At 53.5% G+C, this 18,394-nt stretch overlaps 1 protein-coding gene across 1 annotated transcript; it reads right to left on the bottom strand.

The window, feature by feature from the left end:
• Positions 1-4,410: 4,410 nt before the first annotated feature.
• LOC100194200 (auxin response factor 8) lies at positions 4,411-7,522 on the bottom strand. Its single transcript, NM_001349854.1, has 3 exons — positions 6,314-7,522; positions 5,244-6,223; positions 4,411-5,144 (listed from the first exon to the last, which is right to left on the bottom strand). The coding sequence occupies exons 1-3, from the start codon at positions 7,385-7,387 to the stop codon at positions 5,075-5,077; spliced, it is 2,124 nt and encodes a 707-aa protein (NP_001336783.1). The 5' UTR covers positions 7,388-7,522; the 3' UTR covers positions 4,411-5,074.
• Positions 7,523-18,394: the final 10,872 nt, after the last annotated feature.

The following is an 18,394-nucleotide window of genomic DNA, read 5'->3' as shown; positions in this document are numbered from 1 at the left end:
TGTATTTTAGTCTTATTTGGTATTTAGACTGTATTTGGGATGCATCCAGGTTTCAGCTCCAATATAGAGTTATAGTTTAAAATATTAATTTAAATAGTTTTAAAAATATTTTTAATCTAAATAAATAAACAATATAACTTATCTAAATATCTTCTAAATGCTTAACGCTCTAGTTTTACGATTTTTTGAAACGCCTAATAACCTATTTCACCAACTCCACCAAATTTTCTGTGAACTAGAGCTGTTCTAAATATAGGCTTAAATTGTCAATTGGTAGGAGTAAAGAAGATAATGACTAAAAGAAACTAAAACATATGGATTCCACCGGTTATACTAAATTATTTATAAAAAAAAGTTATGGCATACCTTATAAAAAATCCTAGCTACGCCACTGTTTTGCGAGATGGGAAAGGTATGTTTTTTTATATTATTGGTGAAACTATTTTCTGAATTGTGCTATCCCCGGTCTACAAAATTGCTGGCCCAAGCACGAGTAGGGCCGAGCTCCTAAGTACACGTTAGTAACCGAACCGAACCTGGGCCTTCAAACTCAAAAGGATCCGGCCAAAAACAGGCCGGGCCAAATTTTCACAGGATGTAAAAGGAGCCTAGACGGAAAAAAGGGCCGGGCTCAGTTTATATGGGGCGTAAAAGGGCCTAAACGTTCGGCCTACAGACTGAAAGGAACTGTTACGCGACAGCCGTCCAGGTACAAACCATCACCAAACATATCGCCAGCTAACCTGGGATTCTTCTGGATTGACCGCCCCCTTGAAACGACGCCAGCAGAGCACCGACACGACACCCGAGGGCGCTCGTGCACACACAACTTACAAGAACAAGAATAGACTTGTCCATTCCACACATTTCTCCCAACCAACAAGCCCGTGTCGCCATCGCCATCGCCATCCAACCGAACCCCGAGGCGAGCTTTGACCGGGGGAAGGGGAACCCCGCAAAAACAAAGCGAGATAAAAACGCCGTCCCGGGAACACAAACGCCACGAAAGCCGGCACGGGAGAAAGTGCCGGCGGGTTTCGCTGGCCGTGGCCGGCCAACGGGTCAAACTAAACAGACGTGACAAGACTAGACGAGGCCAAACGGACCCGAGTTTGGCCTAAAATACTACTACTAGTACTACTCCCGGAGGGCAGAGCCGCAGAGGCAGAGACAGGCCAGCTTTGGGATCACACCGGCGCTCGCTTTTCGTAGCGGTTGATTGTCCTTGTGTGTGCGCTTGGTTGGCACGGGCGGGCACTGAAAGCAAGGGGGGTTTCGCATCGTTTGCTGCGTAGCGGAAAATCTGGATGGGCTCGGGCTGGCCTCGTTCGGGTTTCTTGGTTCGGACGCGTAGTCGCGTACACACGTGAGGCTGGCGGTTCAGATTTCAGAATACTGTACGTACGTATGAGCTGAGCAATCAGGCGGCGTCGCCAGCTCTTCCTCCATCGTCTCGTTTTCCTTGCGCTCCTGCCCGGGAGAAGCTGACATTTCAATCAAAAAGGCGAAAGGAGAGCACACTCTGTCAGCGGGGGGGCCCCGGTGGTTCCCGCGCAGGCGCAGCGCTGACGTGCTGTCGTCGCCGCGGGATCGCCACGCACGGACGGGAACCATTTCCTCCGTTCTCACCGTTCCGTTGATCTCCTCCGCAGCGCGCATAAACAAATGGCACCTGCAATAATGGAACGCGTGGTAGGGCCGTGGGCCCGTGGCTCTAACACAACAAGATAGGCCGGCAGGCGACCGAGGCCTGGCGGGACCGCATGCAGCAGGGCGGCATGGTGCAGTGTGCCACGCCGTGCCCACCGCGACGGGGGCGCGGGAGGGAGACGCCGAGACGCTCTGACTTCCATTAACCGCGCTGACTTATGAGGGTGCCGCGCCGCGCGCTGTCGTCGCTGCGTCTCCGCGCCAGCGCCAGCGCCATCACTCACGGGTCACGGCCGCGGCGAGGACACAGCGGCACGACAGCGGCTGCCTCTGACACCGCAGTGGCAGCCGGGTTTTGCGTATGCATGCGTGGTCACGTCGCAGAGCCCGAGGTGTGGATGCCGTCGACACGTCGAGCGAATACGTACGCAAACGTCGTTTGAGCACATAAACGAGGTGCATGCGTGGTCACATAAACGCCCGTCGTTTGAGCACTGGACTGCCGGACGAGTAGTGGGCTGCCTCTGCCTGCCTGCCTGCCTGCCTCGCACTCGCATTGCCATGCCAGCATGACACAGCAGCATGCACGGCTCATGAAATCGTGCGCCAGGCCCCAGCTACCTGCTACTCTCAATCGCAGCACTGTGCGATGGCGCAGCAGCAGCTAGGCAGACAGACACAGCTACAGCTCAGACGCTGCGCCCCTCGCTCTGCTAGCTCTGGCGCTCTGCCCGTCTGCCGCGTCGCGCGTCGCCATGCCGCGCTGCCGTCCATACAACACAATTTTACTGGATCGTTACGTCACACATGCATGCGTTTGCTTGCTTGCCGCCATGTTTAAAGCGTGCTATAGCACTTGTCGACTTCTACCGGCAGCAGCGGTTGGTGCAGGGTGGTACGAGTAGCAGACTGTGTTCTCGGTTGCAGCTTTAGTTGCGATTCTTACACGGAACGAGCCTGGAGAGTGTCATCGGTTGCATTGCATTGCATTGTCGGTATGGTCTTTCTGCTTTCGAAACGGGCCAGGATGAACATGCGACGTTGAGTCACCAGATGCTCACGCCTCCATTCCCATTTTTTCTTTTCCGACAAGCAACCGTAATCATAGGCACATCTGAAATTAGTAGGCGAAAAGGGATGGCCAGAAAGGTGGCACGGTGGGGGAGGGGTCAGTGCGTTGTCCATGCTCCGAATTCCGATTGCCACACGCTCTGCAAATCCAGCAAAAAAAAAAAGGCATTCCCGCCACCGATGGAGAAATGCTCCGCTGTGTGGCTGGCTGTGCACTTGTACATCGCCCCGGCTGGCAAATTTCCGGGTGTTAATGATTTTCCAGACGACCAGTCTAGTGGACACGATGGTTCGTTAGCAAGAGTTGGCCCAATAATTTAATGGGATTAGACTGTGTCGGCCACGCACCGGATCGGATGCACTTACTACTAGTATGTATAGCAGTATGACTGCCAGCCAAATTTAAAAACCCTGTTTTTTTTTCTTAAGCTAATCCTACCCGTACGCTTCGACAGGCAGTCCGAGACGACTCCGGCATGCGAAACTCGCAAGCTCCCGCGGCACCGAGAGCACGGCAACTTGCAAGCGGCGGCATCTTCTAAGGTAAAACACACGTGACGTTACGTCCACCGGTTGAGAGGTCGTGCGCTGGCGGAGCGAAACGCAGGGAGCCAGCCAGCTAAGGACAGCGACGCCCACCCCGGCGAGCGAGACACGGTGCGGTGACACACCCGGACCCGGCCCGGGACGGTGCGGCGAGAAGGTGCAATGCGAATGCGCGCGCGGGAGCAACATTCTTTCAGTGCAACAGCGCAGCGGCGCACGGGACAAACGCCCCGTGAGCGCGACCCCGGCCCGTGGCCACCGGAAATAATAATAATAAATAATAAATTCTGCCGTGCACCTGGCTGCACCCGCAGCCTCCCTCCAACGACAAGAGCTGCCAGTGTCATCCGTACAAGCTGAAACCATGACTGGCGACAAGAGACAAGAGAGCGGCCGGCCCCCCTTCTGTAGCATCAGCCTGCATTGACGACATTCTAGCAAGCAGTTTTCATCTTTCGACCGCGAGGCAATCAACTGAAAGTAACAGCCGCGCGAGCGAGTGGCCAATGCAAGGCCCCACCCATGGCAGTAGGATACAGACGACGGAGCTCGGCGTCAGGGGGGGTGCGGAGTGTGGACCAACGGCGATATGGCCAGAGGAGTCGCTACTCTAGCTAATCCAGGCACTGTTGTCCGGTCGGTCTTGCTAGTACTAGTACTAGTAGTAGAGCCATAGAGGGGATGACTGGACGAGCGGCCTCGGCTTGCAGGGCAGGCCAAATCCGTTTTCAGCTAGGCAAACCAGACATGTCAGCTATTTCTCCGGTTGGGATAGAGGGCAAGCACCCTGACACGATGCTTTTGAGTGACCTCACTCACCATCATCAGCACGCACGCAGAGGGATGAGGGAGGCAGAGGCAGAGGCAGAGACAGGCTAGGCAACAGCCAAGTCGCCTGGAGCCGTGAGGCCACGGAGACGGAGCGTGTAGCGTGGGCAGCGATCTGCCGTGATGGTTTTCAAAGGCCATTCATCAAGCACCGATGATGAGTGGTCTGTCACAGCACAGGGGTCCGCCGCAAGCGTACGAAAACGCCAAACGACGAAGTGCATCGGAACGAACGAGGATACAGAGAAGGAATAAGTTGAACAATAGGGTTACCACCGTACCCCCACGTTGTACAGTGATTTTGGATGGACACAAAATCGAACAGCGAACTGCCTAATCATTTTGGCATGGCATTGCCTACGACCTGCCACGGCGACATCTCCCTTCGGAGTACAGAGCTGTAACGGAACGATAATTTCTCTTTGTTTGGTTCAAAAGAGACGGAATGACTACTTTTTTATTTGGTTTTAAGACAAAAAAAAAACAATGAGATCAACCATATGACATACGGGGCCCCACCTCTCTAAGCGACGAGGAGGGCCGCTGGGGGCTTGACTGCCGGAGTTCCCCCGCGCTCGCCTTGCGCGATGGTGGGCGTGGGCCAGACCGCCAGAGGTTGCCCGCGCGGCAGCAGGGCCCAAGCTCCCCCCACGCTCGCCCGCGTGGCGGCCAGCCGGAGATCACCCGCACGGCGGGGGGCTGAAGCTCCCCCGTGCGGCCACTCAACCTCGCCGACGGCCACCTTTTCTCCTCCCTCACTGCGGTTGCTGTCTCCTCTTCACGCGAAGAAGCTCGTGGCCCAGGTCTCAAGCGAATATTTATTCTACTTGGGACGTTCGTGACCGTGACTCTTGGTGTCTCTTGTCCAAATCCAAACATCAACAACAACAAAAAATTCATCCTATGCTGTTCCTGTAACCAAACACTAGCTACTTGGCTAGTCAGTACTCGCGGCTGGAATTGGTTCACTGCTCCTCACTTAGCTTCCTAGGTTGTCGCTCCCAGCATCGGTTAATATCGTGATCCTCCGTGCCGACTTGACGAAATCGCTGAAACGGCAGAGCAATTGTTCATAATAAGCTCGTACGGTCATTCACGCTGCGTCAGCTGCAGGCAAACGTTATCTGAAGGGCTCGATTGCTAGTTACCTGAAGGGCTCGTCGCCGGCGTGCCTCACTTCACCGGTGGCGCCGCGGTACAGCACGCGGCTCCGCATCTCCGCGCCCTCGACGCCGAACATCTCGGACAGGCGGCCGTACAGCTCGTCGAACGAGCCCAGCGCCGACAGGTCGAGGTTGCGGCCGACCGTGTCGGACTCGACGAACACCTTGCATTGTCCGGGCTCAAGACCGGGCTCGGAGGCCTGCTGGCTGCTGCCGTCCCCGAACCACGGCAGCCTCTCCGACGACGTGTTCTTGCCGGTCGGGCTGTTCTGGATGACGCCGGAGCCCGAGCCCGAGCCCGAGCCCTCCGAGACATTGGGGCCCTTCTCGGCGGTCCAGCACAGAGAGCTGTTACCAGTCGCCGCTGGGGAGGTGGCGCCGCCGGAGCTGCTGAGGCTCATCTGATGCTCGGTTAGTATGGTCCGTCCGAAGAGCACCAGCCCCGCCGGCTTGACGGCGTCGGGGTTCTGCTTGCTGGCACCGACGGACAGGGCACACGGGACGCCGTCGCGCGCCGGTGCGCCTCCGATGGTCAGGTCGGTGCTGATTCCCGACGGGATAGGGATCGTCGGACCGACATGGTCGGGACGGCGGAGCCCAGGGTACAGCAGGCTCGACTGCAGGTGGATAAGGTGGAGATCTGATAAAGATGGAACAAATTGCGCATGCCTGGCTCCCTGTATGGCTGCAGGAGCACTGCCGTCCGGGAACGGGAAGAACGACGGTGGGTGGGCGTGAAGGAAATTGTGGTGGTGTTGCTGGCCGTGTGGCAGTGGGCTGGGCGGGAACGCCGGGTTAAGGAGCTGCCCTTCGAAGGGGAACTCGGGGTACGCTGGGATGCGGGGCTTCTTCCGCGGCGGCGAGAAGGAGGCGAGGTGGATGGCCGGCATGCTTGACACCAGCTCGACCAGCCATGGGCTCACCCGCTTCACGTTCTGCAGAAGGTCCGGCTCGTCCCAGGTCACCTGCAGCGCAATCGCCAATTCAACAAGTGAGCACCAAGCGCAAAGCTTTTGTTGGTATGGTAGCTGTTAAGTAGCACCTCTGCTGCATACCTGAAGAAGGCGCCACGGCGACTGCGGCCAGCGGATGGGGTCGGTGACCTGGACGCCGGCGACGGTGCCCATGAACCAGCTGATCCTGGAGGAGTCCTCGGTCTCGAACGCCATCTTGAACCGCATCCCTGGGGACCACTGCACCCTCATCGCCGCGCGGACCGCGGCGGCGCGAACGCAGAACTCGGGCGTGCTCGCGCGAGGGTAGTACACCACCTCAAACGACTGCCCGGCAGCCGCCAGCCTCGCCGCCTCGGCCACGTCCTCTGGTCGCACCTTGCCCCGTGCCTTGGCAGCCGCGCAAGGGCTCACATTACCTCGGATAAGGCCGGCGTAATGATGCCACCCGGGCGTAGGGGCCTCGTCGCCTCCGCCCCCACCAGCGCCGCAGAACCCACGCTTTGCGCGCCGGATGCCGACGTGCAGGTCCCCGCTGTCACCGCGGAGGAACACGATGGAGTCCCCGGCGATGAGCTTCTTCTGGTTGACAAACGTGCTCCACCCAGTGGTGAGCAGGTGCCGGCGCGGCGTGCCCCGGTAGATGTGGCGGAACTTCCAGGCGGTCCCGTGCACATCCTTGGCGACGACGTTCTGCACGGGCGGGTCGGCGGCGTAGTCAAGCCGCGGGAAGATGGTCTCCGCGCAGTACCTCGGCACGGAGAACCCGCCGCCGTTGTTGGCGTCGGACTGTGTCAGCGTCTTGGCGAACGACGCCGGCTTCTCCTGCTCGTCCGCCGCGGCCACATCGTCATCGAGGCCACCCGCGTGCGCCTCCCCGCCGCGTAGCGGGACGAGGCGGATCCTGGCGAAGACCTCGTCGGTGTCTGGATCAGCCATGTAGCGCACTGCCGTGACGCGGCAGGGGACCAGCGCCGGTACGCGCGCCGCGGAGAGGTCGGCCGCACCGTCGAGACCGAGCGCGTGCTCCGCGTGCCCCTGCGGGAAGTAGCAGACGCTGGCGCCAACAAGCGGCACGGTGCACATGCTGCCCGCGCACGCCAGCCACAGTTGCCGGTCCACGCACCGCTCGGCGCCGGCGGCGGCCGGCTCCGTCAGGTCCGCAAATGTGATCATTGGGAACGCGCCGATGCGAGGGCCGGCGGCCGGTGGAGTGAGAGGGATACAGAGGTGGAGGAGACGAACTGACGAAGACGAGCGGGTGTCGTGTGTAACTGAGCTACGGAGCTGCGTGTTCTCACGGTAACGAGCAGGAGTAAACCCAGCCCGTTGTGACTTTTTATAACCCGTTCGGCGACTGGAAGTGGGTGGGAGACAGGCCGTCAGGATGATGTGCGGACGGTCGTGTAGGAAACAGCGATGAGTACCAGTGGATCGACGTATGCGTGGAGCTGTGTGGAAGTTTGAGGCCCGTGAATTTCGGTATGCGTCATCGGGGTAGTGGTCTTGGTTACATGGAGATCGAGGAACACTCGTGTGGAACTATAGATGTCTAAACGGCCCACTCGATACGGACCCAGTCTGAACCTGTTTTGGCCCGGTACGAATAGGGCCGGGCCAAACACGGCCCGTTGATGTTTCAGGCCGGGTCGGGCTGGCCCACGTGCCTAAGGACATGCCCAAATCCGGCACGCACAGAAAAAAACGTGCCGGGCCGGCCCGTTGGCCTGGTGGGCCTCAACGGACCGGGCCGGGCACTGGCCCGAACCAACAGTAGAACGGTATATAAATACATATATTTAACAAAATTAATCATATATAATAACATATTATTTATATATATTAAGACAACAAAATATTTATGTATGCATTTTATATTTATGTATGCATTTTATATATGTTTGGTCGCGTATTTAGTATTTACATACTATGAGAGAATTAAATGCATTTACATATTTAGTATTTACATAAATATGCGGGCCGTCGTCGGGCCGACCTATTTATCGAGCCGGGCCGGGCCAAAGCACGCGGGTCGTCGTATCTGCCCATACCCGGCCCGCTAAACGGGCCGTGCCGGGCCGTGTTTAGACCGGGCTAAATTCGTGTCGTGCCACGGGCCAAACGGGCGGCCCGCACTATTTGGACATCTATATGTGGAACATCGATCGATGCTGTGGCTTGTGGGTAGTGCTGGGAATTGGGCCAGGCCGGGCCAGCCCGGCCCAAGCCCATCGTGCTTCGTGCCAAACGGGTTCGGGCCAGGAAAGCCCAAATATTTTTTGGGTCGTGTCGTGCCAGCCCGAAGTGTAAAAACAGTGGCCCAGCCCGGCCCTAAACCACGTCGTGCCTTCGTTGGGCCGTGCCGGCCCAAGCCCGGCCCGTATATTTGACCACATAAAATCAAAATATTATAATCATATAAAATTCATAGCTTACTAAATTAAAGATATTAAACAATTATAATATCATTTAACCACATAAACTCCAAATATAACAACAATATACAGTCGATATCTTACTAAATTAAAGAAATTAAATAGATTGGGCTCAATTGGGTCGTGTCGGCCCAAGCCCGGCCCATCTATGCGTGCCGTGCTGGGGGCCCGACGGGTCGGAATTTGAGGCCCGGCCCAGGCCCGACTTCGGGCCGTGCTAGCTCGGCCCATATTATTTCGTGTCGGGCCGTGCTTTGGGCTCTTATTTTCGGGTCGTGCTCGTGCTGGCCCAAAAAGCCCGGCCCAGATTCCCAGCACTACTTGTGGGGTTCCTGGTTCGTGCAAGTCAAGTGTGGAACAGAATCTCAAATAAAAGCTTACATACACTCAAAAAGATAAAACAAAGCTTCCATATGAATTTTTTTATGTCTGAATAAGCATGACATTCCCTCCATCCATCCAATGTCATATTAGTTCTTGTTTTCGATAATGTTTAATTCAAACTTATAAATTTTTAAGTAAAATAGATTTTGTTATTTAGTTTTTGTTTGGTATGAAAATTAGGGTACCCAGATTACACCCTAAAACGCACTTAAAACCCTATACATCCTCCAAGGTGAAGGAATCAAGAACTCCGCCTCGTCCGAGGTCCACATCGGGGGTCTTCTCAAAACTCTGTCTCGCACGAACCTGATCTCGGATGGGGCACGAACTCGAAACAATATCCGTTCTGACCGAGGCCCATCACCCTAGGACAACAGTGTCCGCCTCGCCCGAGCCCGAGTCCGTCTCGGACGGCGAGAAGGATAAAACATGTGGCAAGGCTCGTCCGAAGGCCGCTGGGAGACAGTCGCATTCAATGCGCGTACCTACCTCACGCAGGGCTGCAGGTGTACAGGAGCAACAAGACGCGGTCTTATCATAGATTCACCAACTGTGATTACGCGTGCGACCACTGTTCTCGCACGTTGTTTGTCAACTCCTAACTGGACATGTAATGCGACAGGAGTGCAGACCAGCCCTCAGCGCGCAAACTTCGCCTTGCTCGACACAGGACTTGCCCTCGGGATAAACTCTGCCTCGCCCGAGCCCGAGTCCGTCTCGGACGGCGAGAAGGATAAAACATGTGGCAAGGCTCGTCCCAAGGCCGCTGGGAGACAGCTGCATTCAATGCGCGTACCTACCTCACGCAGGGTTGCAGGTGTACAGGAGCAACAAGACGTAGTATTATCAGAGATTCACCATTTGTGATTACGCGTGCGACCACTGTTATCGCACGTCGTTTATCAACTCCTAACTGGACATGTAATACGACAGGAGTGCAGACGAGCCCTCGGGCGCAAACTTTGCCATGCTCGACACATGATTCGCCCTCGGAACAAACTCCATCTCGCCCGAGCCCAACCTCGACTACCTGCTCCCACGCGAATCCCGCGGGAGGCCAGCCTAGTTGTAGGGACGTTATGTCCGAACCAATATAAATCTTGTGTCCACCGCGCACACCGTCCGGTGCCCGAAACACGCACACACAATTTACTTACCGGCGCTAGGTTCGAAACACCAAGACACTGGTTGCCCTACCATGCAAGGTTAGCTTAATCCCTTGATTGGTATTTAGCTGTACTCAAAGAAAATTTGATGTAGAATACTGTCGGGGACCATAATTAGGGTGTCGGGGACCATAATTAGGGGTACCCTCAAGACTCCTAATTCTCAGCTGGTAACCCCCATCAGCATAAAGCTGCAAAGGTCTGATGGGTGCGATTAAGTCAGGGATCAGTCCATTCGAGCGACTCGATCATGCCTCGCCTGAGCCTAGCCTCGGACAAGGGCAGCCGACCCCGGAGGATTTCCGTCTCGCCCGAGGCCCCCTCCAACGGCGGACACGTCTCCGGCTCGCCCAAGGCCCTGCCTTCGCTAAGGAGCAACCCTGACTAAATCGCCGCACCGACCGACCGAATCGCAGGAGCATTTAATGCAAAGGCGGTCTGACACCTTTATCCTGACACGCGCCCCCCGACAGAGCCGAAGTGACCGCCGTCACTTCACCGCTCCAATGACCGGCCTGACAAAAGGACAGCGCCGCCTGCGCCACTCCGACTGAAGTGCCACTTGACAGAGTGAGACTGACAGGCAGTCAGGCCCTGCCAAAGGCACCATAGGAAACTCCGCTCCGCCTGACCCAGGGCTCGGACTCGGGCTAAGTCCCGGAAGACGGCGAACTCCGCTCCGCCCGACCCAGGGCTCGGACTCGGGCTAAGTCCCGGAAGACGGCGAACTCCGCTCCGCCCGACCCAGGGCTCGGACTCGGGCTAAGTCCCGGAAGACGGCGAACTTCGCTCCGCCCGACCCCAGGGCTCGGACTCGGGCTCAGCCCCAGAAGACGACGAACTCCGCTTCGCCCGACCCCAGGGCTCGGACTCCGCCCTGGCCTCTGCCGAACGACCTCCGCCTCGCCCGACCTAGGGGCTCGGCCTCGGCCTCGGCCATGGAAGACAGACTCGACCTCGGCTTCGGAGGAGCCTCCACGTCGCCCAACCTAGGGCGCAAGCCAGCCACGTCAACAGGAAGCGCCATCATCACCCTACCCCGAGCTGACTCGGGCCGCAGAGAACAAGACCGGTGTCCCATCTCGCTAGCTCCGCCAGATAGGCAATGATGGCGCCCCGCAAGCTCTGTGACGACGGCGGCTCTCAGCTCCCTTACGGAAGCAGGAGGACGTCAGCAAGGACTCAACCGCTCCGACAGCTGTCCCTCCGCCATGCTCCGTCGCTCCTCCGACGGCCACGACATCACACCAGCTGGGTGCCAAGATCTCTCCGGCTGCCACATCGGCATGTACTTAGGGCGCTAGCTCTCCCCCGCTAGACACGTAGCACTCTGCTACACCCCCATTGTACACCTGGATCCTCTCCTTATGCCTATAAAAGGAAGGACCAGGGCCCTCTTAGAGAGGGTTGGCCGCGCGGGGACGAGGACGGGACAGGCGCTCTCTTGGGGCCGCTCGCTTCCCTCTCCCGCGTGGACGCTTGTAACCCCCTACTGCAAGCGCACCCGACCTGGGCGCGGGACGAACACGAAGGCCGCGGGATTTCCACCTCTCTCACGCCCATCTCCGGCCACCTCACTTCCCCCTTCGCGCTCGGCCTCGCGTCGACCCATCTGGGCTGGGGCACGTGGCGACATTCACTCGTCGGCTTAGGGACCCCCGGTCTCGAAACGCCGACAAATACTTTGCTTATACGAGGAATATGACGATCAATTGAAATTAACGCGGAGGCTTCTTCCAACCATGAGAAGGGAATGACGAAAAAAAATTGGATATTCGAAAGCTCGGATAGCTGCGAAGAAGGAAGAATGTGTTTTTTTATGTGAAAACCGTTCATAGAATAGAAACTTCACTTCTTAGCACTTATGTCTCTAGAGAGTTAAGACAAAGAAATTAAACGGTTGGAGGACTTTGACGCAAGAGAAAACATGAAGTATCTTGAGAGAAACTTGGTGGAAATGATTCTTACTTTTTACGCTCTGCTAATCTTTTTTTCGAGCAGAAATTATTATGACACGTTTGGAATGAAGCTGAAAGTGCTTGTTAGCTTGTTCGTTTGATTTTAATTATATATATTATTTCTATATTATTGCTTCTACATTGTTTTGTCTGTATGAATTGAAGATGCAGTAGTCCAAATAATTATCTTGAATCTAAAGCAGATGGTAAAACTACGTTATTTTTTAGTTGGCATTGTCGTCAATACCAAGATTTACCTAGTGTGCTACGAAGGACAATTGACCTGATATATATGAGCACTCTTGTATTTGATAAAGTAAATAGATAATAACCGCACGAGTAATTTTAGATTCATTGCTCTAAAATTTATAACTCTAAACTTTAGAGCCAACATTTTAAATAAATGGTTTAAAACTAACTCTACAATTTTATTCTATTATATACTGTAACTTGAAGAGAAACATTCTCTAGTTCTATCGGTCTCCATAGTGGACGCGTAGAACGGCGTCGACACCAATAGAGAAGGGACCGCGGCGTGCGTGCCGATCCAGTAGCCCGCCTATATGTGCTAATGGTCTATAAAATTTGCACTACAAAATTTAAAGAGGATCTGATCACATTTAGATCAGATTTTATTTCTAAATATTTTTAAACTAAATGTACTTAAAAACTCAAATGAACCGTGAATAGCAGTTTAGATCGTGATTCATTAGCACCACACCCACCACCTAGATCGAACCGTGGTCTGGCGGGGCCGGCCGGGGGTGTGTGGACAGTCAGCAACCAGACAAGCGGAGCAAACGGGCAGGAGCCAGGAGCACAGCGGAGACGCTGACGTGCCCTGGGAACGGGGTCGGGCCGTCGGCGGCTGGGTCAAGCCAGGCCTGTCGTGCGCCGGTGCCTCGTGACGCGCGCGGATGGGCGGTCCTTGAGTTTTTTTTTTGTCGGCGGCGATGTGTGCCGCGCCGCCGCGGGCAGTCAGCATCGGCATCGCCTTCTGCTGCCGCCGGGGCAAAGCCTCCCTGGCCGCCGTCGTCCTCCTTGCTTCTTTTCGAGCCTTTCACCACAGAGCCTGAAGAGAGAGGATGGCGCAACAGACGCTTGAAAAAAAGGCGTATTTTTCGCAGACACGGAGCATCTGCCAGATTGCTCCTGTAGATTCGGACAGGCGGGTTTGCAGCGGTTTTTTGTTTTGCAGCCTGCCTGCCTGCCTGCCCTGGCGCATGCACCCTGGGTCCTGGGAGGGCCGGCCGGGGCCGGGTGGGTGGGCGCGCTCATCGCGTAGTACTAGTACTACGCAGGAGCAGGACACGATACGCCCCAGTTCTGTCGGAAAAAAGCTTGTCTCATCGCGTCTCCCCCGCTTGTAGCTTTGCGCGTACAGGCATTGTGCGCTGGATCAGTGCCGCAGTGCGTCGCCAGGCGTCCTCGTCCGTCCTCCAGCCTCCTCCTGCCCCACCCGGCCACCGGCCACACCGGCTGTACCCTGGTTGGTACGTACTCCTGCTTTAGTGCGTGCGTAGCGTTCCTTCCTGATGTGGGAAGGCCGGAAAGGGGGATAAAAATGAAGTGGATGCATGTAACTCTATACTAGTCAGTAACCACGAGCACGGGATGCAGATAAAGTTGGCCCGGTCCGCCCTGTGCTCCCAACCTTTTACCACCGAAAGAAATGTCCACCTCAATTTTTTTTCTACTGCAAGTTAACTGCACTGAACCCTCGTAGGACTGGAGTAAACGGGAGCACGGCCGGAGGGGCTCTTCGTCGCATGAACCGCGGAGCAAAGACCGCCGCCGCATCGGGATCAGCAGCCCCGCGCAAACAAATGCCACAAACCGGCTACGCTGCGCCCCCGGCGAGTTCCAAACACGTGGTTTGACTTGCAGGTACCAAGAAGCTGCTAGCTGGGTGTGAAAGTGTGGAGGGAGGGGGGCATGGTCCATGACCATGAGTCATGGTGATCCAGCTGCGAAACCAAGCCCGATTTCCCGCGAGAGCCGAAGCATACGCGCGCGTGGACTTGATTATAAACAACGCTCCTGTGGGAGTACGATCGCCGCCCGCCTCGCCGGAGCGGGTTGCGGCCGGTGGATCGTGTCGGCCTCGGAACAAAGATTCCGGGCCGGGGGGGGGGGGGGGGGGGGGGGGGGGGGGGGGGGGGCAGAGCATGGAACCGTGTATTCCGCCTGTCCCACGTGACCGGCACGAGGAGCCCCCCGCGCCGGCTCGCCGGCTGCGCCCACATGCCGCGCGCCTGCCGCTGCCAGCCAGCCGCCGCGGGATCTGAGCACGTACGCACCGTCGCACCGTCACACACTGAGACCCAGCCTCCGGCCCGGCAGGCGGCGATCCATATGGGAACCATGCGTGCGACCAGCGCGGCCCCGGTGGCTGACCTTGCTGTTTTGTTTAGTGCAAAAATGCAATGCAACCATGGCATAGCGTGTGTGCAGGGCCGGGATTGATTGGTGCACATGTTGATGCTGCTGGGCTCGACTCTCGTGGCCAGCATAAGTCAAACCTGCAAGTTAAGCAACAACGAATACTCTAGTCATGAGCCCATGACACATCGGACGCAACGCATGTGCTCTTTCGTTGGGATCTCGTCTGAAGCGTGAAGCGCTGCGTCTATGCTATGCTAAGCTAGCTGTCCCTGTGCTCTGCGTGCGCGAGGCGTGCCATCAGTTACTCGTCTACGTTCTGCCTCTGCATGCATGCCTTCGTGTTACATGTAGCGTCATGGACTGATTTTTTTTTAAAAAAAATCTCTTTTCAACTTTCTTACGGAAGATTAAATGTTTGTTTTTTTTAAAACCATGCACGTTGTAAGTTCTCTCTGCATCGATCTCTAAATAATATCATCTGTCGCTATAAGCACTACTACAGGTATCCTCTATACAGGCGGTCCGGTTAGCCTACACAGGCGGTTCCAGGAACCGCTTGTGGTGCACCGCCTGTGATGTAAAACAACATCACAGGCGGTCAATCAAAAACCGCCTGTGATAGTCACACATCACAGGCGGTCCGGTTTAAAAGAACCGCCTGTGATAGTCACACATCACATGCGGTCCGGTTTAAAAGAACCGCCTGTGATAGTCACACATCACAGGCGGTTTTAATTATAAGCCGCCTGTATTTCCCAGATTCATATACAGAAGCAGATTCATATATATTTTCCAGATTCATATACAGAAACAGAATTAATAACAGCCTGTGATTCAAACACAGATTCAGCAGGTTCCATAAACAGATTCATCATACAAAAATTCAAACATCCCCATATACATACACAGATTCATCCACATATATATCAAGTTCCATCATACACAGATTTATACACATCAAGTTGCATAACAACTCAACATCTCAAAGTTCCATAGACAACTAAACATCTAAAGTTCCTAACTAAAGACCTAAACACTGTGTGATATTGTGTACAAACTTAGTTCTGGGAATTTTTGCAAATTTCCATTTACATTGTAGAATAGCCCTTGTTGATGAAGAACTTCACGGCGCATAAAGTAAAGCAAGTCTCTTACAACCTTAGCCACGCCGGTGGAAACCATATCTCTTTCTAACCATTCAGCATTGATCTTAGATTTAGGAACCTGCAATGAAAGCAAAAAGCAATCGGTGCTAAGAGTAATGTGATGAGCAACAATATAACATAAAAATTACAATATAGACAATGATAGCGAACTTACATCCTCACGATTGACCATGTAATGGAAGGTGACACGACACCATTCGCATACATAATAACCGCACAGGACAGTACCCGGAGGTTGTTTGTCACCATATGGAAATAATGATATTGACAAATTAGGCTTGTCCTCTGGATGTTCGCCGCCAAGATCTTTCCAATAAAAACGGTATGCACTGCATATAAGAATAGCATTGTGAGATTAAGAATACATTTGTTAAGATGTAATAAGTACAAGTGTGCAATAATAATCATACTTCTCTAAAATCTTCAAGAAGTCATTATACGTAGCCTTTTCCATTCTCAGTGAGTCGAAGACCACGACTTTACCATCCTTTGGCCAGATCATGATACAAATGTAGTGGTCACTATATAGACATAGACGAAAACACATGTTAATATCACGATTGCCATAATTTATAGTTCAAAATTAAACCATGTCGATAACTTACTTAAAGTGGTGCGGAGCTATTATTAAGTCCTTGCCATGTTGTACATGATTGTACATGGCTCGTCCAATGTATGCCGCCATTACCTTCATTTTCTTTCTCTGATTCTGTTTGACGGCTTTCTCAAATTCAGCATCGTCCAAGTCTTTGTATTCTTCTCCTTGCCTCCGAGCAACTACTTTGTAGCGAGCTTGGGATATCATCAACGGGTCAAGAAACCCTGTCTTAAGTTGTTTCTTCTTATCATCCATGTATTGCATCCTACGTGTAATAGTGTTAATCGTTAGACTCTCGTTTATGTGTGCGTGTACAAAACTAACAAATATGAAAGTTTAGAGGTACTTACAAGCAGAAGAGGGTTAAGTAGTTCGTTTCCATCCTTTGTCGGTGGTACAACGACCAGAGATCGTCAAAGAATAAATGCCGCACAGGATTTATATGATCATTGCTCCAAAATGCATCTTCTGGCACAACAAATGTGAATTCCTCGAGTTTGTATTTGTTGCTAGCCACCATGTACCACTCATGCATTCTAATCTCCGGAGTCGACAACTTAGAAAGTTGCACCGTCGTTAAGAACGGCCTCCCATTCACAAATTTAGGAGGAACATCCTCCTTCTTGTATACCGAGATATTGGTTTTAAGACGTAATGATTCTCGAGTATGAATCATTCCATCTTCTTCCCATACTTCGAAATTGTCTATTTGGGCCGGCCGTGTGCCTACTCCATGAGATGCTGATACTGCTTTTGATTGATTAGTCATAACTCTCTGCAATTTATGCAGGTAGCGTGCCACTGATTCTGACGGTTTCTTGACATCGTTTGTGGCGATTCGCTTATGAATCTTCTTTGAAATAGTTGGCCCTTCAACATTGGTGCCAACCTTTGGTTCCTTTTTTATGTTGACGTCGACATTCTGAGGAACAATTTTGTCTACGCCCCCCTCGTCGAGTTCCTTCGCAAGAGGCGATATGATTGTTTCAACGATTTTTTTGGAGGTCGGTGTCATATCTTCCTGCACCATGGGGTGTGGAATGATCGAACTAGCTTTTTGTTGCATTGGTGTTGAATTCGGCTCATCACCAAACTTGATGTCGCGTCGATGCCAAAGGACCAACTCGTTAATTGCCTCATGCAAAGTTATGATCCCCTCAACTGGAAAATCTATCTCCCAATCTTCACAACCATTGTCTGTGATTTCTAGAACTTCGACCACAGCATAGTGTGGCGGGACAGGATTGTCCTTGTAGTTAACAAGTCCTGGTTTTACCAAACCAGTAGCAGCTTGCTTTGTTTTTGTCCCAGATCGATTGATTGGAATATGAAGAAAGCAAGGCTTGTCCTCAACAATATCGTCTACAGGGTACTTGGTCAAGTCTTGCACAGATCCAACGCTGCTAGGGACTATAGGTGGACTCATGTGGCTTGGCTTGAGTTCAAATGATATGCATTCTGTTTTTTTTCATTTTGTTCATCACGTCATTAATAGCCTTTTGTACCCTTTCATCAATAGTCTCTTCAAGGGTCCTTTTCGACTTCTCGTGTTTCCTATATGACGACGCATACTCTGGAAACGCCTCTCTCCAGGAAATCTTAGAAGAGATTCCCCAAGCCCGTCCAGTGTGTTCAGGATTGCCTAGGGCTGCAGTTAGTATGTCATTCTCCCTCCGAGGCTTAAATTCTCCTTTTTTTCTCTTATCTGCATATTCTTGAATTTTTGACGAAACTTCGCCTACCAATTCTGGATGCACAAGTTTGCCGTCCTCACTCAAACCTGCTCGACCTAAGATCCAACGAATAGCTCTCTCATCGATATCTTTTAATATTGGGTCCAAAGTGCCGTTAGTTATAGCTTCCTCGATAATCTTGTTCCACTGCACAACTTTATGGTGATATCCGCTTGACCCCAGGCGATGGGGGTGTTTGTTCATCTTCGCTCTCTGAGAATTAGTTTCGCCCAGTTCTTTGGCCTTCAGTTCGGTCTTCTGACGAACAAATTCCTCCCACTGAGCTTGAGTGATTTTCCCCATTTTCTTGGGCGGAGGAACCTTATTCTTCTTAACAAAGTCCCTATTCATCTCGGCC

The sequence above is a fragment of the Zea mays genome, chromosome 5 (genome assembly GCF_902167145.1).
Source record: "Zea mays cultivar B73 chromosome 5, Zm-B73-REFERENCE-NAM-5.0, whole genome shotgun sequence".
NCBI lineage: Eukaryota > Viridiplantae > Streptophyta > Magnoliopsida > Poales > Poaceae > Zea > Zea mays.
The sequence above is the reverse complement of the archived record's forward strand: the minus strand, read 5'-3'. Positions and strand labels throughout refer to the sequence as shown.

Coding starts and splice junctions, on each gene's coding strand:
- LOC100194200 (NM_001349854.1), bottom strand. CDS start 7,387: ATGATCACATTTGCGGACCTGACGGAGCCGGCCGCCGCCGGCGCCGAG. Junction 6,224..6,313: donor CGCCGTGGCGCCTTCTTCAG/GTATGCAGCAGA, acceptor ATTGCGCTGCAG/GTGACCTGGGACGAGCCGGA. Junction 5,145..5,243: donor GCCGGCGACGAGCCCTTCAG/GTAACTAGCAAT, acceptor CTGCCGTTTCAG/CGATTTCGTCAAGTCGGCAC.